General features: G+C 45.9%; 1 protein-coding gene across 1 annotated transcript in view; it reads right to left on the bottom strand.

Annotated features, from left to right (window-relative positions):
- Positions 1-822: 822 nt before the first annotated feature.
- The window catches only part of ANO10 (anoctamin 10), a 195,001-nt gene continuing 169,405 nt past the window's right edge, over positions 823-26,418 (bottom strand). The window contains exon 12 of the mRNA XM_065885930.1: positions 823-1,074. Coding sequence (XP_065742002.1) covers positions 823-1,074 — 252 coding nt within the window. The remainder of the gene's footprint in view (positions 1,075-26,418) is intronic.

Raw genomic sequence — 26,418 nt, forward strand, 5'->3', positions numbered from 1 at the left:
CTCACTGAACACTCACATAACCAATGCCTGCTTGCCATCTTCCCTTGGATGTTTCTAAACTGACAAAATTAAATTTAAGATCATCTTCTGAAGCTAGGTTATCTTCCCAATTAGTGAAATGCACAGCTAACGAGCCTCCGAAAACCAAGTGTGGTTGACTCCATCTCCTGATCATTTCTCAGCTTTGTCCACGTCTCCACATTTGACTACCTCCATGTGAACCCATCATGGAAACTGGTGGCACAACCTCCTTACTGGTCCACTTGTATCCTCTCTGGCTACGCCTCCCAATCTGTCCTCTATGCTGTAACCTAATGTAAATGTGAAGATGCTCGAGCCCCTTCGGTGGCTTCCTGTGTTTCAGGGATAGAGGCACAGTCAAGTGTGCAAGGATTGACGTTGCCAACCACTGGCCAACTCTCCGTGGCCACCCCGCTTCCCTGCAGTCACCCTGGTCTTCTGTCTCCTGCAGTTACCATGTGGGGACGTTATCATTTCTTTCTGACTCCTTTCCTAGTTTTCAACATCACCTTCTCTAACTCTGGGAAGCAAACAAACAAAACCCTCCTGTTAGTCACAACATGAAGGTTCTGGAAGAGCTGGCTCCTGAGTGATGGACACCACGGGAGAAAAGCGCTGCTCGTTTGCTTCTTCCCTTATGTGTCTCTATAAACCCAGGTCCCTTCCATACCAAAGCAGAACTGGAAGGGACTGTGCTGATTGGCCCTTCGCCGGCCCTCCTGCCAAGCTGGGCAGCAAAGTCTACTTGAACATTCCCAGTCAGAGGGAGGGCACCCCTCACAAAGTAGACCCTTCCCCTCCTCATTCTGGTTCAGTGTGATGATTAGGAAGGTCTTCTTTATGTTTTGCCACATCTATCCCAATGTTCCTCCTGGCCAGGTCCCAGGTCCCACTTTTGGAGTCGTAACAAAAATGACAACAGTGAGAGCAGCTACTGTTTACTGTGTGCCTGTCACTCTGCCAGCCTCGTGCCAACCAGCCTCGTGCCAACTGGCCTCGCAGTAACTCCACGAGCCGGCCGCTATTATTATCACTAGTTGGTGACACAAGAACCTAAAACAGAGACAGAAAACAATCCTCCCCCAGTATCAGAGCATTCTATCACGCCTGAATTCTTCACCGTCTTTACTGAAATGCAGTGCCTAGAATTTAACGATACTCTGGGCCTTGCCACACCAAGTGTGGTCCAAGGAGCAGGAACAGCTGCTTCACCTGGGACCCCGTCCTGATGCAGAATCTGGGGCTCCGTCCCAGACCAGCTCAATCAGAATCTGCATTTTAACAAGAGCCCACGGGCACTTGAGCGTTTGAGAGACACTAGTCTTGGCGTGCTCAGAACACACTGGAACATTCACTTATTAATTCACTAGACCAGTGACCAGTCATAAACACCTACTATTCGTGCCCGGCACTACACAGGCACCAGGTATCCTGAGTCCCTCACAGCTGAGCTTGTGCCCAGCCGCGAGATGGGTAGGGCTGAGGGGCTGGTAAGTGTTATAGGCAGGAGTGTGGTGGGGAAACATGGTGTCGGTGGTCGATTCTACTTAGGGCCTGGGGGCCACGGGTCAGGGAGGACTGGAGAAGCCAGCACCTGACCAAGTATTAAATGAGGGAAGGCACGTGCTGAGCTGTCACTGAGAGGAGCTTTCTGAGCAGTGAGAGGGTGACACCAAAGAATGAAGGTGGCAGAGAAATCCAGGGAAAGAGGCTGGGCAGGAGACAGGACTGGGCCCAGGAGGCCTTGGGGTTGTACCTCTTCTGGAAATTATTCTCTTCCTGCAGCCTCTGGTTATAAGCTTCTCTGGCAGCTTTGCCTCTAGCTATAAGCTTCTCTGGCAGCCTTTCCTCTAGCTCATTTGAACTTGCAGCTAAGGAGACAGGCCTGCTTTTTTCACATGTACTTGGTCTGGTCAGATGTTTTTTGCCTGTACTTTTGTGATTGATTTTTCTAAAAATATAAGCAAGACCTTCAGTTGATCCTGATTAAATTTTAACTTGTCCTTTTGGACCGTCATCACTGAAGCCTACTATGATCTTTTTGGGCCCCTTCATCCAGCACATCCCCCCAACTTCCCCTCATCTTTCCTTTACATCTTCATTTCATGCAGCTCCCCTTAGCTGTGCATTTTCCTGACACTCAGAGCTTCTTGCAAACTTTAATCTACCAGAGAAAATTATAGGTCAATATCACTGATGAACACAGACACAAAAATCCTCAACAAAATACTAGCAAACCGAATGCAACAACACATTAAAAGGATCATACACCATGATCAAGTGGGATTCATCCCAGGGATTCAAGGATTCTTCAATGTACGCATGTCAATCAATGTGATACACCATATTAACAAACTGAAGGATAAAAACCATATGATCATCTCAATAGATGCAGAAAAAGCTTTTGACAAAATTCAACACCCATTTATGATAAAGACTCTCCAGAAAGTGGGCACAGAGGGAATCTACCTCAATATAATAAAGGCCATATACGACAAACCCACAGCAAATATCATTCTCAATGGTGAAAAATGGAAAGCATTTCCTCTAAGATCAGGAACAAGACAAGGATGTCCACTCTCGCCACTTTTTTCAACATAGTTTTGGAAGTCCTAGCCATGGCAATCAGAGAAGAAAAAGAAATACAAGGAATCCAAATTGGAAAAGAAGTAAAATTGTCACTGTTACCAAAGGGGAAATGTCAGAGGGAGGGATAAATTAGGAGTTTGGAATTAACAAATACACACTACTATATATAAAATAGATAACCAACAAGGGAACTCTACTCAGTATTCTGTAATGACCTAATTGGGAAAGGAATCTGACAAAGAATGGATATATGTATATGTATAAATGAATCACTCTGCTGGACCCCTGAAACTAACACACACTGTAAACCAACTATATTCTAATAGCAAATAAAATGTTTTAAAAAACTGTATCAGAACAAGCTGTATTCCCTTCTATTGCTACTCAGCGCCTTCCCTTCCCAGCCCGCCTCTGCTCCTTCCTTCCTTTAAGAGCCCATCTTTCACTCTAGAAGCTGAAAATGCCAGGTGCCTTCAGTCTCCTCAGTAGTCAGGGCATGAACCAGTAACTAAATCCTGGCCAGTGGGGCTTCAGGGTCAGTCTTGTTGGTGGACTTTGGATAACGTTTTCTTCCTTATTATAAAGAGACTCTGAAGAGCAGCACTGTTTTTATCCCCTTGCCTTTGGACATGTGTGTGAAGATGTGAGGCCTGGAGCTCTGGCATCCACCCTGTGACCATGACGAAAGCCAACACACTGAGGGTGCCTGGGTGGGAAGATAGAAAAGGTCTCCCTAGTTTCTTAATGACATCACCGGCTGTTCCCCTAACCCTGGGCCAGGCCCACATAGGATTAACTGTTGTATTACACTTTGAGTTCATTTAATAACTTTTATTCTTTATATGGGAACAAAGCAGAAATATCCCAGGTTATGAAAGTTCCTAAATCTCATCATTCTTACATTCTCCTGTAAATTACTGGGTACCTTCTCAACTAAATGTGTCATATCTATTGTTTATAATTCCACCTAGTCTGAAGGCTTTGTCTGGGCATGTTTTTCTCCCTTAAATTATAAAGTTTTCTTGATTCCACCAGCCAGTTTTCTGACAAGCTCATTCTTTTGGTATACTCTGAGGTACTTTCTATGGATTGCTAGTTATACTATGACATGTTAAGCCTTGTTCAGAAACCCAAATCATGTTCTTTGACGTTCCCAGCAGCTACTTATTTCTCTTTTTCATTACAAAGGCTTGACCTCTCTTGCACACAGGGAAGCAGCTCCAGGCCTCTCTCTGACACACATGGCTCCAACACAGTCCAGAAGCAACTTGAGGCACCTCCCGTGAGCTGGCCCCCTGTGGCCTGTCTCACTCAGCCACACAATACGGCCCACCTCAGGCGACCCGTCTCTTTCCCCAAGTCCCCCTCAGTCCAGCGTCCCCACGCTCTGGTCTCTGCTCCCTCTTCCATTTCCAGATCTCTTCCTCCCTCATCTGCAAAGCAAGCTGGCCTGTCACCTCAGTACTCTGTCCACCCCAGAGTTCTGCTCTGCACACAAGCCTAGGGGCCGAGCTGGCAGGGGAAGGTGTGGATGTACAGGTTATGATAACTGTTTTTTTCGATCACACTTCATTTTCAAGAGAATCAGGGGGAGTTTAGGGTGACTGGCAGGGTTACAGGTGTTGGCAGATTTGCTTTCCCATCTCGGAAACACGTGCCAAAGAGACAACATCCTTTCCACTCGGCAGTACGAGCCTTATACTCGCGTCCTCTGGTTCCACCTGGGCGAGTAGCCCATGTGGTCAGTAGCAGGTGTCCTCCGACCTGGCTATGATGCTTCTTCTTGTTCTCAGGCCTGGTGTGCAGCTGCCTCTCAAGCAGGCCAGAGTCACCCGCTACGGGGAAAGCATCTGTCATAAATACTCCAACAGTAGCTCTGCATTTTTCCCTTTCCCTCGTGTCAAATTCTTCCACCCTCACCTCTTGACTCTAAGCCTCCTCGGGATGTTTGTTTTCCTGGCTTCCTTCTTGAATTTTTTCCATCCGGCAGAGGAATGTTTAATCCCTTCTGAAATGTTAAAGCCTAGACCTTCTCTTCTAGCAAGGAGATCAGTGAGAATTTATAGGAAACAAAACAAACCATCTTACACTTGCATGCACTTTCCACATTTGGAGACCCCACATTTGGGAGACCTGGCTCCCACACTGGCCTGGAACACCAAGAGGCGTCCCCGTCACTCAGCACACCTGAGTGAAGAGGGGCTCGCTGCGGGCCACCTGTGCTGGCATCGGGGTCACATGGTCTCCCCATCTCTAATTCTCATCATGCTTCCCACAGATGTGGTAACTGTGCTGACGTCACACGCCTGCGCTAATGAGCTTTAGTGGGCTATAAATCCAGGGCTGCTTGGCACCAAACCACTGCTTTCCTAATCCCCTCCATTTCCATATTTTCTGGCATTCAAAGGAAGTATACTCCTCTGTGACTTTTCCTAAAAACAGTTGATTTCAGGAAACTACGACTTTCTGGACTTGTTTGCCACCCTGCTTCTGTTCCCACCCAGTGGAGCAGGGCATGGGCTGGGCAGGGGGCCAGGCAGCTCAACTCTGACACAGCACGTCTCCAGCCCAGAGGGAGTAACCATCAGTGTTCCAGAGGTCCCTCCTAGGACCGTTTTCTAGCAGATTCGTCTGCTTTTCTTCTAGCTTTCTCGTTGTATAGATGAGATTTGGAAAAGCATGTTTTTAATTTTGATGAAGTGTCATTTATCCATTTGTTCTTTTATGGATCATGCTTTAGGTGCCTAAGAAATCTTAATGCCTAATGCCAGGTCACAAAGATTCTGTCCTATTTTTTCCCCCAGATTTATAGTTTTGGGCTTTACACTTAAGTCTATGGGCCATGTTGAAGTGAAATGTGGTCCGTGTTCATTTTGTCGCACATGGACGTCCAATTGCTCCATCACCATTTGTTGAAAAGACTGAGCTTTTTCTCCTGCACTGCCTTTGTACCTTTGTCAAAAATTAGTCCAGGCTGTCTGCCTCTCTCTCATACTATTGGTTTTCTTCAAATTCCTGATGCTCCCTGGTGGCTTCTTCACATTTTTGAAAGAAGGGACTAGGTGATCCTTGGTGGGCTACTCACATTTGGGAAAGGGACTAGGTGACAAGAATGGAAAGCCTCCGGGGGTGTCCTCTCTCCTGGTCCCACCTGTCTCCACCTGGCCCTCCCCTCTGAGTGGGGGGAGGGGTGTGGGCTCTGTGGAAGCAGACTTCATTACCCCCCAGCCTCTCTCTCTTTAGGGTGTGTGTGCAGGCGGCAGGAGGTGACCTGCAGCCCGCGAGGAGCCATAACAAGAGCCCCGGGTGTGCAGGTTTAGCATCTTCCAGCCCCGGGTACCATGGCCTTGCCTGCCGCCCCTCCCTGTGGGTCACGGAAGTCCAGAGTAACTTGGAGATCCCTCACAGTTCCAAAGCTCCTTGCCTACCTAAGCCGCCCTAATTTTCTCTCTTTGGGGAAGTGGAGTTCCTGTGATGAGCCTCCCAATGCTGGCCTGCTCCCCGTGTCCCCATCCACAGTGGGGCTGCGCTCAGCCCCCAGCGGTCACCTGCAGCGTCTCTGCTCTAGTTCTCTGTCACCCTTTCCTAGTCTGCTTTCTCTTTTACAGAAACTTCTCAGCCTTTTTTGGTTAGCTGATGGTACTCTCTCTTGTCTTCCGAGATTTTTAATGCATTATGCTTTTCTTATTTTTCCTTTTGTTTGAAATGGTCTTTGGATGAGGCAGAAGTACATGGGATGTTTTGAGCTCGGCAGTCCTACTTGATGGTCATAAGTGCCAGGGACGTGCGAACTCGCTTTCCCATGGAACGTCCACTAAGTCATCCCCAGAGACAGACAGCAGAGCTGGCCAGGTCACCAGGCCGACCAGTCACACTGCATATAGAAAGCTGGCTGGCCGGGAAGCCTGGGAAAGTCCTGAGCTTGTGTGGTCTCATTCTCCATCTGGAAAACACTGTGTCTTTAAAAGAAGTCTTCTGGCTCTACAGCTCTGTGGAAGGGGAGCCAGCGAGCATGGGCACAGCTAGGGATGCTGGAAACCACAAGCCACACATGACTGACTTTGCCAGAGTCAAGCCCATAGTCTGTCATGTCAAGAACTTTTTTTTCTTTTCCTCAACCATCTTTCACGATGGACTTGAGTCTGCCTCTATCTACTTTCTGGAAGAAAAGTACACATGTGTATATATTTGTAATATCGACCCAGTACTTAGTAGTACTAGGTTTTAAAAAACTACATTGAAAGATTTTGTTTTGTCCTTAAATGTATCAATAATCTTGGTCCCACAGACTTTTTTTTTTTAAGTTTCTATAGTATTTTTTTCTGCACTAAGACAGGCTAGCCACAGCATTTATCAAGGAACTGCTGGGGTGAAGTAGCAGGGACCAGCATCTTCAAACATGCAGTTTCCATCATATTCATGATCCAAAGGAGTACACAGTTTCATTTCAAAAAACAAAATAAAAAACTCTAAAATTTCAGTTCCTATTTAGACTGAAGTTCTGTCATTAAATCACTCTGCATAAAAATACATTAAATTTTTTGGGGCTTCCCTGGTGGCGCAGTGGTTGGGAGTCCGCCTGCTGATGCAGGGGACACGGGTTCGTGTCCCGGTCCGGGAAGATCCCACATGTCGCGGAGCGGCTGGGCCCGTGAGCCATGGCTGCTGAGCCTGCGCGTCCGGAGCCTGTGCTCCGCAACGGGAGAGGCCACAACAGTGAGAGGCCCGCGTACCGCAAAAAAAACAAAAAAACATTAAAGTTTTTAAAAGGGGGAAAAAGTAAACACAAAAATATACCACAAATAGCCTTCATGACTCACTCCTTTTGTTAATGGGCTCCTCCTTCTGCCGTTAGATTCTCTTGTTAGTTTTGATCAGGCTGTTTACACACATTTTTAATTCGTTCAGTGATTTCACAGACCAGCAGTTGCAATTTGTTTCGGGCAAAGTGGACTGTTACAAAAGATCCCAGACTATTTTCAGGTTGGAAAAATAAATGAATTGAAATTGGCACTATTCTACATGATTGCTTTTTTGTTCTAATTACAGAGTGGAGTCCTTTCCATAAAAGTAAAAATGTTCGGTACTTCTATAATACATATGAGAAATAAGATCAATACAAATACCCTCCTGTATTTCCTAACCTTCCCCTTGCATTTTTTTTGGGGGGGGGGCATGCCACGGGGCATGCAGGATCTTAGTTCCCCGACCAGGGATCAAACCTGCGCCCCCTGCAGTGGAAGTGCGGAGTCCTAACCACTGGACCGCCAGGGAAGTCCCTCCCTAGCATCCTTAGCAGCGTCCAAAAGCCATCACGTTTTGAGAGGCAGGTTTAACTGACACCTACTCTGTGGTAAGCGCCAAGCGTGGGCACTGCTGTTTCTTCTTAATCTGCACCGTGGCTCTGAGAAGTTGGCATCACCACCCCTTCTTCCTAAAGAGGAAGTCCAGCTCTGAGGGGGGTGTCACTGTGCCCAGGGTGAGAGCGGCACTGGGGGCACAGAGCCTCCAGCACCCCCAGACCCAGCCTTCCCCTCACCTCGGCAGCTATACAACTCTGTAACCGTAGATGGGTGCCTGATATACCTGCTCCCTGGCTAGTTTCCCTTAAAGCAAACGAACACAAACAAAACAACCTAATTTTCATAAATCTATGAAGTACTACTCTTTCTATTAAAAATTATAAAATATTTCACAAAGACACTGCATTGGAAAAAATGCTATATGATCCCCATGTCCCACCCCTGTCCCCATTTCTTTAAGAAATGAACATTGCTAATACAACTCATCCCGCCCCGGAGACCCCTCTGGGTCTCATCCTCCACCCTCGACCCCCAGAAGGGACCACTCTCCTGGATTTGGTGTTTATCATTCCCATGTAGTTGTCTTCCCCCTGATGTATTACGCCTAAGTGGTGCACAGAATTACTCTGTACATTTTAAAACTTTATGTCAGTGGTAGAATCACCCACATGGGCCTCCAGGGTGAACCGGTTACCAGCGTGCCAATTCCTCCACCCCCAGCAGCCCTCCCTATGTGTGCTGTAGAGACACCATCACCTTGCTGGAGGCTGAGGGAGTCCTGGTCCTTTCCAAAGCCCCCCATCCCACAACTGTCCCACATCCTGGCCCTGTTAGCACCGCACCCGGCAGCCAGCACCCCTGGGGACCCTTGGCCAGCCGGAGGGGGAGTGCTGTGGCGGGACACGTGACTAGCATTCATGTTTCTCTTCAAGCCAATCTAAAAACACCTCAGTGTCCTCACTGAGGACAGTCAGACAGCTGACGTCTCTAGTGGGAAGAAATGCTCGACAACAAATCAGCAGATCACCAAGACCTCACCCACCATCTACTGAGGATTTCAGCTCTGCTCCAGGCAAATAAGAAGGACGTTTTTTCAGGAAGCATCCTGCCAGGGCTGACGCTTGTTTTGTCTTAAGGCAAACGGCCACTTTCCACACCAACCCAGGATTAAACATGCTTCCTCTGTCCTCTCCGGAGGGAGAGTGCGAAACCTCTAATCCATTCTACTCAGTGTTCAAGTCCTTGGTTGGCATATTTCTTCCTCCACTCGCCATCCCAGCCCAAACATTCACCCTTGCAAACAGCGAGTGCTCAGCAGTGGGCAGTGGGGGGTGATGCGTCCCGCCAGGGTGGAGCCACAGCTCTCAGCTGTGCACGGGGCACCCAGAGCACCGCACGCAACTCACAGCAGTGCCACTGACACTTTAAATTTTCGAGGGAAACAGCAACACCCAGCATCAGCTATCAGAGAGGAGCCATGGAGGTTAGTCTTCCTCCACACCTGATGCTTTCAGGCTAATCCCGCTCAGTCTAATACCTGGTGAGGTGAGCCTTACTGAGGGGAATGGCTTTGACTGGGGGAGCAGGAGAAAGGTCACCTGGGCATAGAGGGGACTTGGGCTGGGCCGGGGGTGCGTGGGTGCAACAGGAAGATGCTTACGGCCGCACGAGAGGCTGGGCTGCTCCAGGTTTGTGGCAAAGGGGAAGCAGATGTGACCTATCACCCAACAGGACTGCAGTGGGCGTGGCGAGGCGCTGACGGGCAGGAGGTCCCTGAGCCTCGGAAGCACCTCTCCCATACTGCACATCCCGTGGTCTTATTCCAAACCCAATGTAAATCGCGTTGTAATATTTTAGGCTAGCCACACTTTGTTTTAAATAGGCTTGGTCAGCTCACCTATAAACTTAACTACAAATGATCACTTTCTTCTTATTAGAACATGTGTTCTGCATCCCAAATAAATGGCTTATAATAGAATCAATTTAATAAACATTCACTGAGTGTCTGTGGTGTGCAAACCCTGGGGTATATACTAGGTCCCCCACCACACAGTGACTCCCATCTCCTGGTGTCCACGCATTGGACAATCCCCTCCCCTGAGAGTGAGTGGAAGCTGGGACTTGCTTTTAATCAACACACTATGACAAAGGTGATGCGACATCACTCCCGTGATAGTTACATCACACGACAAAGGTGAAGGGATTGTGTAGATGTGAATAACATTCCTCATCAGCTGATTTCAAGTTAACCAAAAAAGAGATTATCCTGAGTGGGCTGGACTTAACAAGCTGAGACCCCTTTATAAGAGAGCTTAGGGATCCAAGGATGGGCGCCTCTGCGAGACCGTGACCTTGGCACTGGGAGCAGGCCCTGCAGACCATCTTGAGTGCACCTTGTGGAGACCCATGGCTGATGGGCTGGTGGCTCCCCCAGTGAGGGAGACCAGGCCGGGGAGCCAGGCTGGAGACAAGATGGTGAAGTAGAAGGACTTGAGCTCACTTCCTCTCATGAAAGCACCAAAATCACAACTAACTGCTGAACAACAATTGACAGAAAAGACTGAAACCTACCAAAAAGATGTTCTATATCCAAAGACAAAGAAGAAGCCAGAACGAGATGGGGTCAGACACCAGCAGCAAGAGGAGCTACAGTCCTGCAGCCTGCAGAACGGAGACCACAAACACAGAAAGACAGACAACGTGAGAGGGCAGAGGAGTATGTTCCAGATGAAGGAACAAGATAAAACCCCAAAAGAACAACTAAGTGACGTGGAGACAGGCAGTCTACCTGAGAAAAGAGGGCTTAGGCTGCCCGTGAGGTCAGAGGCTCCAAGCACAGGGAGTCTTCTTCGTCAACTGTGAAGAAGTAACTGCCAAGTTGTGAGGGGCCTGTGGGGAGGGCAATGAAGGGAGGTGGCCTCCAGGAGCCAAGAGCAGCTCCCAGCAGACAGCCAGCGAGACAGGGACCTCACAGTCCTGCTGCCACAGAAGATAAGTTCTGTGAACCTTAGAAAGCTTGAACCAGATCTCTCTCCGCTTGAGCCTCTGATGAGCCCAAAGCCCTGGCCGCCATCTTGACTGCAGGCTGGTGAGACCCTGAGTAGGGGACCCAGTGAAGCTGTGTCCTGACCTGACCCAGAGAAACTGTAAGATGACAAAAGTGTATTGTTTTAAGCCACTAAGCTTGTGTTCATGGTTACAGAACAATAGAAGACATAGCACCCAAGGTAGAAGCTATTTATGCTACATTCTCGATGACTGTTTCTTGATGAAACAGTCAAGCCGAAATTGTCTCCAAACTTTTTATGGTTTTAAATAAAGGAAGATTTAGAAAATGTCTCCAATGTGGGCCATAATTTTCATCTGCAGATTGACCTGACATGCTTTCAATCTCAGGCAAATTAAAACTCCTGTGTGTTGCCTGGCTCTTCTGGCAAACTTCTTGGTTTTGCAGGATTCTGGTGGCTTTAACTTTTAAGAACCTCTACCCTTTGGTGACCTCTAAACACTAGAGTTCCAAGCAATCCCACCTGGAGGAATCCTGGGGGTAAACAGGGTCCTGTAGCTTAATTAGAAGAAGGGCCCGTGGGTTCCTGAAGCAGTTTACAGGGAGGAGGCACATATATATGATGTGATACTGGCCACCTTCACCCAGGAAGTCCCACTGCCCTTCTGTGACCCCGCTGTGTTACGACTTTATCAAGATTCAAAGCTTTCTGTTAATTTATCAGAGACTGACAAACGACTCCTTAATACTTTTCTACCTGTAGGTTTTCCCCAAAGAACCTAAAACGTATACTTATCATAGCTCATTTACCTGATACTGCTATACTTTCATCAGCTATTTTGTCAAAGGTAATTACCTACTTCTTTGGGTCTGAAGAGAACAACAATTTTCCTCTAATTTAGTTCAAGTGGCACGGTAGCTAAGGTGGAATAATTTGAACCATTCTTGAAAGTGTACTGTGGAAAAGGAGAAAGAAAAGAAATCATGACAATGGAGCAGGCTAACCGCACACCGTGACTGTGATGACGCCACACCAGTCACGGCTGGAGAAACGCAGCCCTCGGGAAGCAGGAACGACCCCACCTGCCGTGGCAGCCACTCACTGCCGCCTTCCGGCACCTTCTGAATGGGCCTCTAGACAGAGGTGGGCCGGGAGCAGGATGACGCAGGGCTCCTGATCCCGTGGGGACACGGCTGCCATGTGGAGGGCAGGCTGCACTTGGTCCTCGCTGAGGAAGAGCTCGCACCCCCGGAAACAAGATGGGAACAGCAAAGGCACACGACATGCAAATGCGTCCACTTACCACATTCAACTCATTTACAGATCAGTGGGATATTTAGTTAACACTATCGTGACCGCATTTCTAGAGGCCAGTTTTTAAATGCCGCAATACTGAAATCTTTAAGGTAAAAAAGGAGCCATCGTTACCTGTTTATTGCGAAGTTTGAAACAGTCACTATACTGTTACGCTGATAAGGTACCAGTACTTGCAGAACCGTGTCTCACACACATATCATGGCTAATAGGAACACCAGTTATTTATCTATTTATTTTTACATCTTTATTGGAGTATAATTGCTTTACAATGGTGTGCTAGTTTCTGCCGTACAACAAAGTGAATCAGTCACACACACACATATGTTCCCATATCCCTTCCCCCTCGCGTCTCCCTCCCTCCCGCCCTCCCCATCCCACCCCTCTAGGTGGTCACAAAGCACCGAGCTGATCTCCCTGTGCTATGCGGCTGCTTCCCACTAGCTATCTATCTTACGTTTGGTAGGGAACACCAGTTATTAATGACACTGAAGGGCTTACGTGACAAATCATGTGACACCCAATTCATGACAGTTAAAGTATGCAGAATGCACTCTAAAAAGACAGGGGTCCTGGACGTCTCTCCCAAAAGCAAACTGCTGCTTTATATCCCTCGTTACCCACAGAGCAAAAAAGACGAAGTGAACACTAAATTCCATGTACAACATCCCAATTCCCTCCCCATCTATGGGAACACAGGCATTTTTGGACAACGGTGCAGTTGACCATGTGACTATCGTCTGAACACCTAAGGGAGAAGCCTGGTGGGTCGCCCCACCCCACAGTGTGCAAGCCGAGTCTCCATGAGAGGATATGCTCGGTAGCAACGGGGGCACCTGAGGGATCGCCTGGTCCAGCCATCAGTTTAGTGACGGGGACACAGAAGCCACAGTTGGGAGACTCACCAAAGCTTGCATGGCTTCTCCACCCAGCGCTCAGACCAGAATCCAGGCCTCAGCATCATAAACTCCTAGAAGGCTGGTTAAGGTCACTGGACCCAAGGAGCATGCCAAGTTGACTGCTGGGGTTCTAACTCCAAATAAAATGTTTCTCTCCCAACCCCACTCTTCTCTGACTCCCAGGGACAGGGCCTGTCCCTCAGGAGCTTTCACTAAGATAACGGCATCACCTTCTTTGGGAATAGATAACGCAAACACGGGATCACCAGGTCGCTCTCTAAGGCACACCCACGACAAGCTGGGTACTAAGCAAACACAGATGAGCCACGCTCTGGTTGTGGCCAATTCAGGACACAGGTATGTAAACCAGAGAGCACACGGGGGCGGGATCCGTGCCCACGAAGGACAGCCTTCCCGTGGTGGCGACCCATGAGTCTTCAAAGAGGAGGAGGTGTTGCCAGGAAGACGAGGGGACGCAGGGAAGCAGTGGAGTAAAGAGAACGTGCGAAGGCAACAGGACAGGGGTGTGCTGGGATCACAGTGCAGTTCTGTGAGGCCGGACAGAGGGGCTTGAGCAGGGAGATCGGGCTGAAACACAGCCATGGCGAGGGGCCAGGATTCTCTTGAGGAATGTGAAGATGCTGAAGGATTCTGAGCAGAGTATGACGCAGAGTCACACTTACATTTGGGACAGGAGCTGTGGCAGCAAAGGGGGAACTGGATTGGAGTGAGGAGAGAGGGAGGTAGAGACCAGTCAGAGGGCAGGGGAGCACCCCGGGGTGAGGGGGGAGCCCGTCAACAGTCCTGTTAAAAAGAAAGTCTCACTAAAAAAATACTGGCAAAGTCCAGATACCGTTTAAAATAACAAGTTAGGGATTTGAGTTCCTAACGCTAGCAGAGGAAACCCCCAAACACTGCTTGTTACCGTAATGAGCAGTTCTTGGTCAGAGAGAGTTCCCTATGGATGTAAAAGAATCATCTCAGTTCTTCTAAGAACTGACTTATAAACATAGTTTATTTATTAAGTATATCTTAGCAGTTTGGCTTATGTTATTATAATCCTTAGAATGATCATTTCTGTACTTTTTAAGCACTAAATGAAAAGAGAGACAAAAGGGAAACCAGAAATGTACATTGTGATTTTGAAAACGGTTTGATTTTCAACCTAAGCGCTTGCTCCTTTGAGGATTTCCAAGGTATAATTTAAGGGTCTGGCAAGTGAAGAATTATAACCAGCTCTCCCAATTTCAGCAACTATGTATGAGGTCCAAATCTGCTCCTCTCACACTGCCCCGTGTTTGACTCACAGCCCTGCTTAAGGCGCAAAGATGTACAAAGTACCTGCTGGGTGAGTGAGGCAAACCACAGTGCTCCCTGCTCACTCCCTGAACAGACCCACTTGGGCACCCTTCCCTGGGAGAAGGACTAGGTCTCCCTCCTGCCGGTTCTTCACTTTTACTTTCTGGCTGCGGATTCTAGATACAAGATCACAGGGTAAGAGCTCTGTAGCTCTAGATATTTCCTGACCAGTTAAAGTATCTGTCCAACACCAGCCTTTTCTTGCTTTCAAGTTACCTTAACTATAAAGTATTTAACAGTATCTGGTGACGTTGATTTAAACACACACATCACCACCACTACTGCCCAAATATCCGGCATCCATGGAAGAGGGCTGGACATGAAGGACTCTGGGGCCATGGCCATCAGGAAGAAAGGAAGGGCTATTCTTACTTCCTCTGTACCTGAGCATCTATCTTTCAGAATCCTGTTTCCCCAGACATAAAATGTAGTTCATGTTACTTGCGACACGCGGGCCTCTCACTGTTGTGGCCTCTCCCGTTGCGGAGCACAGGCTCCAGACACGCAGGCTCAGCGGCCATGGCTCATGGACCCAGCCGCTCCGCGGCACGTGGGATCTTCCCAGACCGGGGCACGAACCCGTGTCCCCTGCATCGGCAGGCAGACTCTCAACCACTGCGCCACCAGGGAAGCCCTTCATGTTACTTTTAATTAATTACTGCAGGGAGCTGGAATGGATTTTACTAGTTAATTTTAATATACAATAAAAAAAAACAATTACAAACAAACAAAAAACCATACACATGTGACATTACTAAACCATGAGTCAGATAAAAACCAACTAACCCATCTAATTCACATCTCACACTCAGGGTAAATGTCATGTTAACAAAATACTGGACTGAAAAAGCACTATCAAAGCTAAGTGTCTTTAAGGGGGGGTTGACTTTTTACAACTTTTTACATTACATTTGAATCTTATTCTTTCTTTTTTCAGCATTACAGCATTATTACTCATGAAGACCCATCCTTTAAGAAGAAAACTGGAAGGAAAAAGAGTGATTTGAGTCCTTCATTTGTGTTAGATGAGAAGTTGGGATACTACCACACTATTTGCTTTGGAAAATGAACAATCAAACGTATTACATTCTGTGAGATTATCTAACCTTTCCCTGCCTCACAAAATCTTCCATATTTAACATATGCTGAGAAAAAGGTAAAACAAAAAGAATGTTGTTCAAGTTTTGATTTTCAACTGTATTTTACTAAGAAGTTATTGCAAAAAGATTTTTCCTCTAAGGAATTTTAAATATATCCTATTACTGTCATTTTAAAATGTATTTTAAAACATTAACATTTTCTTGCTGGCCCCATATCTGATTCTACAGGGCAATACTACTTGAATTTCATTACCTAGATTATAATGGAACCTTCTGTGACTGCAATATTCTGAGTCCTTCTGCATTTATATTCTCTTAAAAAAAAAGTAGACATTCCAAGCCTGCAGCCTAGTAAACTATTTTTGATGTGCTCTTCAAAACCATAAGAAAACACACTGTACCTTTTCAATGAGGGTCCCGTTTATGTAACTAGCAAGATGGGGACGTTACCAAGCCCACTACATCCTATTAGCCTCATCCAATACTGAACATGCAGAAAAGTCTACGCCAGCCCACTGCGTTTAGTTGCATGAGAAAACGTACTTTGAGTACAACAGGGCTATATTTGTGAAAAAGATGTTTTCTGTGACTGTTTCCAGGTGGAAAATATGATTCCAAGGGGTCTGAAGAATAACTCTTCTCTGATATGATAAACAGAAGCTAACACCTTCCTTACTGGCTTCCCTGTAAAAAAACATTCTGTAACATCGGCATGACAAGGTTCTTCAGCAACTTGCCGGTATGTGTACACTTTTGTGGTGTGTGCACTGAAAACCAATTATTACCTCAACCATCACGTCTACAGCCTTAGGCAATAAGTGTTTTGATTTGCTGTTACACTTGCATGTAGTCATGCTGGAAGGGAGCTGGCTCCGGAAAGCCAGAAAGGCATAAATGCAGTGTGACTAAGACGTTAATCCAGGATTTACTGGATGCTACATTAAGAATCGAAGGGTTGCACAGGCCACTCTGGGGCCATACTACCTTCTTGTCCGGTAATTTTCCTGTATGAGAAACTTGCCTCCCCATTTTACGTACAGCCGTTCAAAAGCAGATCACACTGATTCTGGCAAGTCTTCCAGCTGAGGACTAATTACTTTGAGTCTCCAAATGCAAACAGGTGCCCCACGAAGGCAGATTAAGTGAGAAGCCCAGGGCGTTGGCAAGAGTGGAGCTCTTTTCTTTGGCCGCACTGAGCAGCCTGTGGGATCTCAGTTCCCTGACCAGGGACTGAACCCGTGCCCTCGGCAGTGAGAGCGCAGAGTGCTAACCACTGGACCGCCAGGGAATTCCCATGTGCGTGTACTTTAAACTGACAAGTCCAAATAACAGGGCTATCTGGGCTGTCACAAGCTGATGACTGACGGCTTAAAGAAGATTCCTGAAGCCAAGGATGGAAAAGCAACCAGGTCACACAAGCAAACGTGAATGAAAATCAAACCCACTCTGCCTTCACACAGCAATACTAATTCATTACCGCGTATCCACCCTCCAACCAAGAACACATAGCTTGAACAGGAATCTGAGGGAGCCTAAGGAGTGGCGGGTAACGTGGCACATCAGAAATGCTGGAGCAGGGAGTTTTAAGAGAACGTGGAAAGGAGGCCACGAGAGATGGCAGCCCAGACTCCTGGTGGTTTCTGCCGCTTCAGGCGTGACTGCTGATAGCGGCTGAGAACAGTCAGTGGCCCAGGCGCCAGCCTACTTACCAGCCAGCCCTACAGAGCCCACGGTTCCAGCTCTGGAGGGCACTCAGCCCTTCTCAATCAACCGCTTGTGTCTATGGCGAGGCCTTCTGGCATCACTTCTCAGTCACAGTGAGAGTACTCTCTTTTGATCAAATGAAAGAAACCATACACAAGGCAAACAATTGTCTTTATTCCCTGCCTTGTTTGAACAATGAAAATTATGTGCACTGTGATCTCAAACAAAATCTTTACTATGCTAGAGTCATAAAAAAGGCCTGTACTTGGGATTACAACAGTCTAGACACGGCAGGAGGTAACTTCTGGTAGAGCTCTCAAATGCTCCACTTTTTGTTTCTCGTTCATCCTACTTTCTACTTTTCTGTGCCTATCTCTGTCTATAAAAGAGGTCACAGGGTAGGATGGGCAGAGAGTTTTCTCCCCCGTAGAATGCATGTACTTTTAGGTTCCAGTTCAATTAAAGACAAGCTCCTTGTTTGCCATCTAATGTGGCAACATTTAAAAGTGAATTCGTTTATGATCATTGACAGAGGCAGACCATTTTCTTCAGAGAACAGTGAGTTAAACTGGCTGTAGGGCTGCATCCCTGACCACAGGGTCTGAATCAGATCCATTTTTAACTCACCTGCTCTTACCAGGAAAGTAGCCTGTATGTCCCCCTGGCCCCCGCGGGGATCGGAGGCACTGGGAGGGCTTCACCGAGCACACCTGGCCAGCGTGGGCCACTGGCAGCTGAGATGGAAGGGCTCTGAAGCCCCCTAACCCTACGCCCCCCCACCATTCAGAGAGGCCGGGCTTTGTGAGGGACGTGATCCTCAACAGAGAACTTCCTCAGCGGGAAGGCCGGCTGACAGCACAGACCTCCAGGCCTGTGGCCATCCCGGGAAAGGGTGTGAGACCAAGTGCTTTGAAGGTTGGAAGATAGAGCCAGCAGAATAAAAAGGGATGCATGAGCACATGAGAAGATAAATGGAAGGAAAAGCAGGATAATTTGCTTAAAGGAAACGAAGCCAACAAATGAGGATGCAAACAGTAACACAAGGACGAAGAACGAAGGTTAAAGGGAGGGTATTTGGACAACATCAAGTTCAAAGAATGGCTACTCTGTGCACTACGCCCTTTTCCTTTCTTGGAAAACAGAAAGAAAAGAGAAGAGATGAAGATGGGGAGTGGGAGAGGAGGAGGCAAAAGAAAGGAAAATAGCGACTGACATGCACGCAAAGATTCTACAGAATACTATACCTGGAGCTCTATCAACTTCTATCATATTGAACTAATATCATTATTCTTGTTACAAACTCTAGGCTCTAATTTGTTTCACATCTACTACTCAGTGAATTCTGCCACGGAAAGAGCAAAGACTTATCCTTTCAAGCGTGAGCCCAAGAAGAACCATTCAAGGAGAGCCCCACTGTAATTTCTGAAGGAAGGCCACCATCCAGTAACCTGCCAGCACTCTTCATTTCCAGAATTCACCCGAAATCCGAATTAGTTTTGGTTGATTAGCATTTCAGTATGACCTGCTTGGGGTTAGAATACAGCTGGATAGCAACTATTTTTAAGGAATCAGAAGGCTGGGAGGGATCTGAGACTGCTCATTGGCAGAAAGCAGGGAAATCTCCAAAGAAGGTAGTTACTTCTCTTATGCAAGATCTCCACGGATAGAATTTTAAAAAGGAGGATTTTATTTCCTAATGGTCAAGAACTTCTGCATTGCACTCAATTAAGAATTCTGTTATTTATACCTATTTGCTCTATGGTGGAAAATGGTAGAAAAGCCACAGACTTACAGGTGCTGGCCTGGGCCTCCCTCTACTTGCTCACCCCATGTGCTTGTTCCTGTCATTATGCCCATTTTACAGAGGATCAAACTGAGGCCCAGGGAGGTTTGGTAACTTGCCCAGGGTTACTCAGTAATGGTAAAGCTGGGATTCCTGAGACATGTATACCTGATTCCAAAAGCCGTTCTCTTAACACCCAAGGCATGCAAACCACCCGTCCTGCTCCTGGCACATTTTATGTCCTCAGAGGACATATGCTTCATTTAAGGTCAATGTTTTGGTACACACTGTGAATAAAAATGACAATTCCTTAGTGAATTGCTCTGATTGTAACTGTTTAATCATACATCATTTTCTCAGAACTGATTTGTTCACAGCTATCCTGAATAAAGTTTAAATAACCCAGATTGATGTTTCTGCAAATGGTTTTCTACAACATACTTTAAAAAAAGGTGAACCCATTAGTCCAAGAAGTCAAAAAAAGCAACCTGGATTTATTCTGTCTCTAACCAAAACAATATTTATCACATGTGAAAGTAGACGGGGTTGGAGTTCTGCTTCCCAGACATCTGGCAGCTCATTTTCTCTAGTGCCTGTGACTAAAACCAGACTCGCAAATTAAAAATATGCCTATCATTTTTTTTCCAAGACAATTCAAACAAAAGAGCCTGCAAATCTATCCACGTGGACATTGCTTTAGGCAACTTGAACGAAGACCTGGAGAGAAACTTAAGATTCATTTATTTTCCAAATAACGAATAAAAGATCTTTTTCTCCAAATTGGAGGGGGGGCGGGGGGGATGAAGAATTAAAAGTTATAGCCCTAATAACAAAGTTACCTGGCAGATAGCAAGTGCTTGTAGACTCTATCTGAAAGGACTGTCGAAAGAAAGAAAAGGAAGGAAGGGAGGGAGGGAGGGAGGAAGAAAAGAAAGAAAGAAAGAAAAAAGAAAGAGAGAGAAAGAAAGAAAGAAAGAGAATGAAAGGAAGGAAGGAAGGAAGGAAGGGGGGAGAAAGGAAGAAAGAAAAGAAAAAGAAGGAATGAAAGAAAGAAAGAGAAAGAAAGGAAGGAAGGGGAGGAGGAAGGAAGAAGAAAGGAAAAAGAATGAAAGAAAGAAAGAAAGAAAGAAAGAAAGAAAAAGAAAGGGAGGAAGGAAGGAAGGAAGAGGGAGGAAGGAGGGGAGACAGGGAGGGAGGAGCGGGAAGGAAGGAAATTAAAACTCAAACGTTTATGGGGGGAAAATTCATTTCCTCCCAACCACGTGTTTAGGATAGGAAAACACAACATTAAAAAGATTTTTGAAAAGAAACAGGAAAGAGAAGATGATGTCCTGTTGAACTGAATTTCGTCATTCAGTTGCATTTTATCAGGTCTGGTATTCTGCTCTTTGCTCTCCTACCACTTTCTTCGCCTGTTCACAAAATTTTATCTCATTTGTAAATGTCATCACCAAGGACATCTGGTTAAATGTACAGAAAGCATGAGATGTTCGAAACCCAACACTAAATCTTATTTCATGGTTATCCTAGGGAACTGCAGGAACAGAATAATCCAGACCCATTCTCTTAATCCAACACATGAACCACTTTGGGGATCAATGCAATAAATCAAAAGACAAGTTATTTCAAATATCTATTTCATGTAGCTAACACATTAAGTTATTTATACTGCCAATTAAAACCCCGTCAGGGTGATTTCCAATTTCAAAGGGATTTTTTTTTTTTTTTTTTTGTGGTACGCGGGCCTCTCACTGCTGTGGCCTCTCCTGTTGCGGAGCACAGGCTCTGGACACTCAGGCTCAGCGGCCATGGCTTATGGGCCCAGCCGCTCCGCGGCACGTGGGATCTTCCCGGACCGGGGCACGAACCCGTGTCCCCTGCATCGGCAGGCGGACTCTCAACCACTGCGCCACCAGGGAAGCCCTCAAAGGGATTTTAAAGGGAAGGTAAACTCACTGTTTGAGCACCTACTATGTGCCAAGCACTGTGCGGCGCACTTTTACACAGTGACTTGATTTTATTTGAAGTCAAATTCTACCTGTTTCTCCTCACGCACGGGAGAGGCAGGAAGAAAGAACACTGGGCTAGGAGCCAGATTGTGCACCCAGCTGAATTTTGTCTGATCACTTAAACTTGCTGACTCTCCGATTCCTCATCTATAAAATGCTAGAGTGAAACCTGCCAGGCCTACCCTCCCAGGCTGTGTTAGGATTCATTAAGAGAATGGATTTGCTAGTGCTCCGCTGACAGCCAAGCTCAATAAGAAGGTAAAATGTAAGTATTATTACATCCCAGGCCACACTGAGGCTGGACTCTGTAGATCTTTGAACAAGGCTCCCTCTCTAAGTAATGACTGATTTTAAAGTCTACAGTGGAAAGAGGGATAAAGAAGTGTAAAAGTGTAAAAGTCTCAAAGATGGCTCGACAACAGCAATGGTAACAAAATCCGAAGAACTACCTTGGATATTAAGTTGGAGGTACTAGGGCAGTAAACAACTGATGGAAAAATACAGACAAACAGCTAAAGCTTTGCTGGTTGCTCTTTACGCAGGAAGAGGGGGCCAAGAGAACACAGGGTTCAGAGCCAGAGACCTGGGTGAGCAGCACAGGCTTCAGGATTTATTGCTGCTCTGATTTTAGATAATTACCTAACAGCTTTTCTTTTTCTGTATTTTTTTTTCCCCCTTTAACCTTTTACTACACAGAAGTAGAGAGAATAATACAATGAAACTCCATGGATCTACCCACCCCCTAGCTTCAACAATTATCAACTCACAAAGTTGGCTCATCTGTCAGTCAACCTTCTTTACTGGGTTAGTTACCTATTATTGCATTAGTTATCTACTACTGTGTAACAAATTACTCAAAAATTTAGTGGCTTAAAACAGTATTTATTCAGGAATTTGGAAGCAGCTGGGTGGCTCTGGCTCAAGGTCTCTCATGAAGCTGTAGTCAGAACACAGGCAGGGACTGCAGTCATCTGAAGGCTTGACTGAGGCTAGAGGAGGGGATGACAAGATACAGTCCATAGGCCAAATCTGGCCCACTGCCTGTTTTTGTAAATAAAGTTTTATTGGAACACAGCCTCTCCCTTTCATTTACATATTGTCCATGGCTGCTTTTGCACTACAATAGCAGGCCTGAGTAGTTGCAAAACAGACTCTATGGCCTACATGCCTAAAATATTGACTATCTGACTCTTTACAGAAAAAGTCTGCCAACCCCTCGATTAGAGAATCTGCTTCCAAGATGGTTCATTCACGCGGCTGTTGGTGGTTGCTCATGTTCCTAGTCATGTGGGCCTCTCCACTGGTGGCTTGAGTGTTGGTTTGCAATCTCAGGAGTCCCTCAGGTGAAATTCGAAACGCACCCTCAAGTGGAGGGCAAGGAGAGACTGAAGAAAGAGACTCCAGACTGGTAGGGGGCAGTTTTAATAAACAAAGGGACTTATATAAAAGACTTGTCTCAGGCGACCATAACACAGGTAGATCTCTGCACCAGCCCACCAGAACCTTAAAAGTTTATATAGTGGCCTTAACTGGGTTCAGTCCCATGCACAAGATGGTCTCAACAAGAAATCACTCCTTCAGGGCTACGTCCTTGAAAGAGCTCCCAAGGACAGGAGAGGGGGTAAGGAGCCTTGCTTGCCTATGTCCATCTCTGGGGCCGACCAGCAGTCATGACCTCTGGATGACCTCCTCTAACACTGAGTGTCCTCACAACATGGCAGCTAACTTCCCAAGAACAAGTGATCCAAGAGGGAGAAGAAGGCAGAAGCCACAGTGTTTTTCTTATGACCTAGCCTCAGAAGAGACATGCCAACACTTCTACAGTTCTCTATTGATTACACAGACCAACCAAGATAGAGGGTGGGATGGGACTCCACAGGGTGTGAACACTAGGAGGCAGGGATCATTGGGGACCATGTTGGAAGCCAACACCCACAGTTAACGACCCTTTCCTTAGTCTGTACAATCAGCGTTTGGGACACGATCTTTTCTGTAAAGATTTTCAACTCTACCATTTGACAATTATATGAATGACAGGAATTTCTGATACTTCCGATTTTTGTGCTTTGATCATAGCATGTACTCAGTAACTGAATTTTAATATCTGTATTTTAATTTTGACTTATTATGAATTCAGTAGAATTTACTACTTATGTTCTTAGAGCCATTATCAATGGAAAACAGTATTTCAAAAAGTTCTTAAATCTAAACATTTCTTGCTTTCTGCATTCTGTTCTTAGGAGAAAGAAGCAAATCACTATATGTGCTGTTCTTAGGGATTTACTTTAAAGGCTAAATTTCCTAGTCTATCAATCACTATATTTTCAGCCCAATCTCTTAGGTTTACATTCATTACATGATACAGTAATATTTAATCATATCCTTGAGGTTCTGTAGCATTGGAAATCCACAGAAATGAATATTATTTATTATACTTAAAAAGAGGTTTTCCATTTTAACAATTTACTAGTAATTAAAAATGAAAGTAATTTTAAAAAAAGCGACACTATAAGTACTCAACGATGGTTTCCTCAATCTCAAATCTAACACACAGAGGACAACTTCAAAGCCAAAGGACTAGAATTTAATAACAGAAAAAGGCACAAAGGGATGGGGCTGCGACTCATCATCTAATTACTGACTCATTCATTTGACAAGTTCATTCATTCAACAAATATGAATTCTGTGTCTGGAGTAATCCTGTCTCTAAGATGCTTCTAGTCTGGTAGTCACAGACAAATATCTTTGATCTTGATGAAGCCAAAAATATAGTCTTTTAATATCTCAGAACATTTGGTATATATATTAAAAAAAAGTTAAATAGATGAATAACAGCTCACGCACTTACCTGGAGAAGGAAGACCTGCTCTCACACACATCAGCCCTCAAGGCAATGTAATTACTAATCTAGTACAGAATCTGAGATTGGAACTCTTAGAACTTTGAATAACTTACCAGAATGTATCTTTCTTTTCTTCTTAAACATATAGCCTTAAGCATTCTGAAATCTCTAGAATAATTTATTATAGGGTGAATTTTTTTCTTTACAAATACAGACATATTTTAATGACATATGTATACACGGTCCAAAGCACAGGGCATCCCTTCCACCATACAGTGAACCTGAGGCCCTTCTCTGTGGAATAGATCTCTGCTCCCAGGCCCCTTCTGCCCACACTGTTTCTCATCAACTCCTATGGTGACTAGGAAAATGCTACATTTTATTCTGTTTCATGTCCTTTTCAGGAATTTCCACAAGTGAAAATAAATCTGGTTCTAATTTGGCCATGTCTTATACAAATTTTAAATTTTGCTTAGAAGGCCAGGGGAATGAGATAAGTAGCAATTTATATAGATTGTTTATTAGGGAGACAAAAATGATCAGAGGCTTTTCTAGAACTTTTAGTGAAGCATCTTACTTTAATGTCTGGATGCCTCCGTGAACCTTAAATCATTTTTTCTCTAGTGAAAACAAAAGATGCAGAGAAAAGAAAACCCTAACCAACAGTGGTAAGGACAGGATTGTTCCAGAGTCTGAATCTGTGCAAAGTACAAACTACCTTAGAATTCTATCTGGCTTGATTTGGGGTTATTTTATGGTCTTTTGGGAGCCACCCTTTTTTACTGATATCAATCACAGTCTTTAAAAAAAAAAAAAAAAGGATTCGTGCTTCATCAAGGCTACGTATAGAGTCCTTCTAAAGTGCTCATATGTAATTCCTCAGAATGCATTCTCTTCCCTAGTGATCCCAGAAAGAAATATGACCTAACTGTTTCCATTTTTGCCCGAGTACCTATTTTAAGATTCCTCTTTTTTTGTCCAAGGACATCATTTGTCATTTACTTAATATATTAGCTTCTGAACTATGTATGAGTCAACAAACTCAGTTTGATTAAGTGGAGATTTAGTCAGAGTCGACTGGGCATCAGGCCCTGTGCTGGGTGAGGAGATGCAGGGGTGAGGAAGGCATCACCTGGCCAAGGGCAGAGGGGCGGATACACAGAAATGGGCACCAGGACCCTCTGTCACACAGCAGAGGGCCGCTCTCCCGAGGAGGAAGGGTCTATGCCACTGACGGTGGAGAAGAGGTGTCTGGGTGGTCAGGGTTACGCTACAGCAGGGGTGCTTGGGGGATCCATGAGCAGTGCAATCCTGCTAGACCCAAAAGTAAGGAAGAAGTGACAGCAGACGGAGAGGGGTAAGGGTAAGCTGGGACGACGTAAGAGAGTGGCATGGACATATATACACTACCAAATGTAAAACAGATAGCTAGTGGGAAGCAGCCGCGTAGCACAGGGAGATCAGCTCGGTGCTTTGTGACCACCTAGAGGGGTGGGATAGGGAGGGTGGGAGGGAGGGAGACGCAAGAGGGAAGGGATACGGGGATATATGTATACATATAGCTGATTCACTCTTTTATACAGCAGAAACTAACACAACGCTGTAAAGCAATTATACTCCAATAAAGATACTAAAAAAAAAAAAAAGAAGTGACAGCAGAAGGGACTCAGGAGGTGCACAGGAGCCAGTATTTGTTGGTGCATTAATCACCTTGAAGACAGTTATCATTTATGAATCAGAGAGAAATCTACTGTGTGAAAAATCAAGTGCAAATAAATGGCTAACAGACCCCACCTCTGAGAACTGCTGTTAGGAGTCACAGCCCACGCAGAAGGCTTAGAATGGTGCCTGGCTCACGTGCCCTCCCACTGCGTGCCATCTGTTACCACCCCTGTCATCATTACTGCCCGGCTGTGTTCGGGTCATGAAAACAGGTAGGACCGCTGCAAAGGTGCAATTCTGATTTGCCATCCCATCTGGTTTTATGGTACCATTTCATCCCAGAATTCCCTCCTGGTTTGCCCAGTGATGTAGGGCACTCAAGCCTGAGGTGGTCCTCCTCCTCCAGCACCAAACTCATCTCCCCGCCGCTGCCCTGTTTCACACTGTGTGTCTTATGCTGTGTCACTGCAGCCTCACTCTGCCCATGTGTGCTAGGACTGTTTGGGGAGATAATGAAACAGGAGGGTCAAGCCACTTGCCCTGAAGCTGCATAGGGCTGTGAGACAAACTCCCGACACAGGAGAGAGGGAGACGCCAGCTTAGAGGGGCCACTTGAACTCTGGCAACACTGTGGACTTCCGTTTACCTGTACTTTGAGCTTACTAGGCGGGGGCTGACTGGAGGCCCTGGGCAATGAACCATCCCCTCCCCAAGGACCGAGGCTCCAGCACTGACTGCCACTGGCTTTCTCAGAAGCCAATTCTTTATCTGGATTCAAGATTTCATTCCGAACTACAAGTTGGCAGATCAACATGTGATTACATA

This window comes from Phocoena phocoena, chromosome 10, assembly GCF_963924675.1.
Source record: "Phocoena phocoena chromosome 10, mPhoPho1.1, whole genome shotgun sequence".
Classification (NCBI taxonomy): domain Eukaryota; kingdom Metazoa; phylum Chordata; class Mammalia; order Artiodactyla; family Phocoenidae; genus Phocoena; species Phocoena phocoena.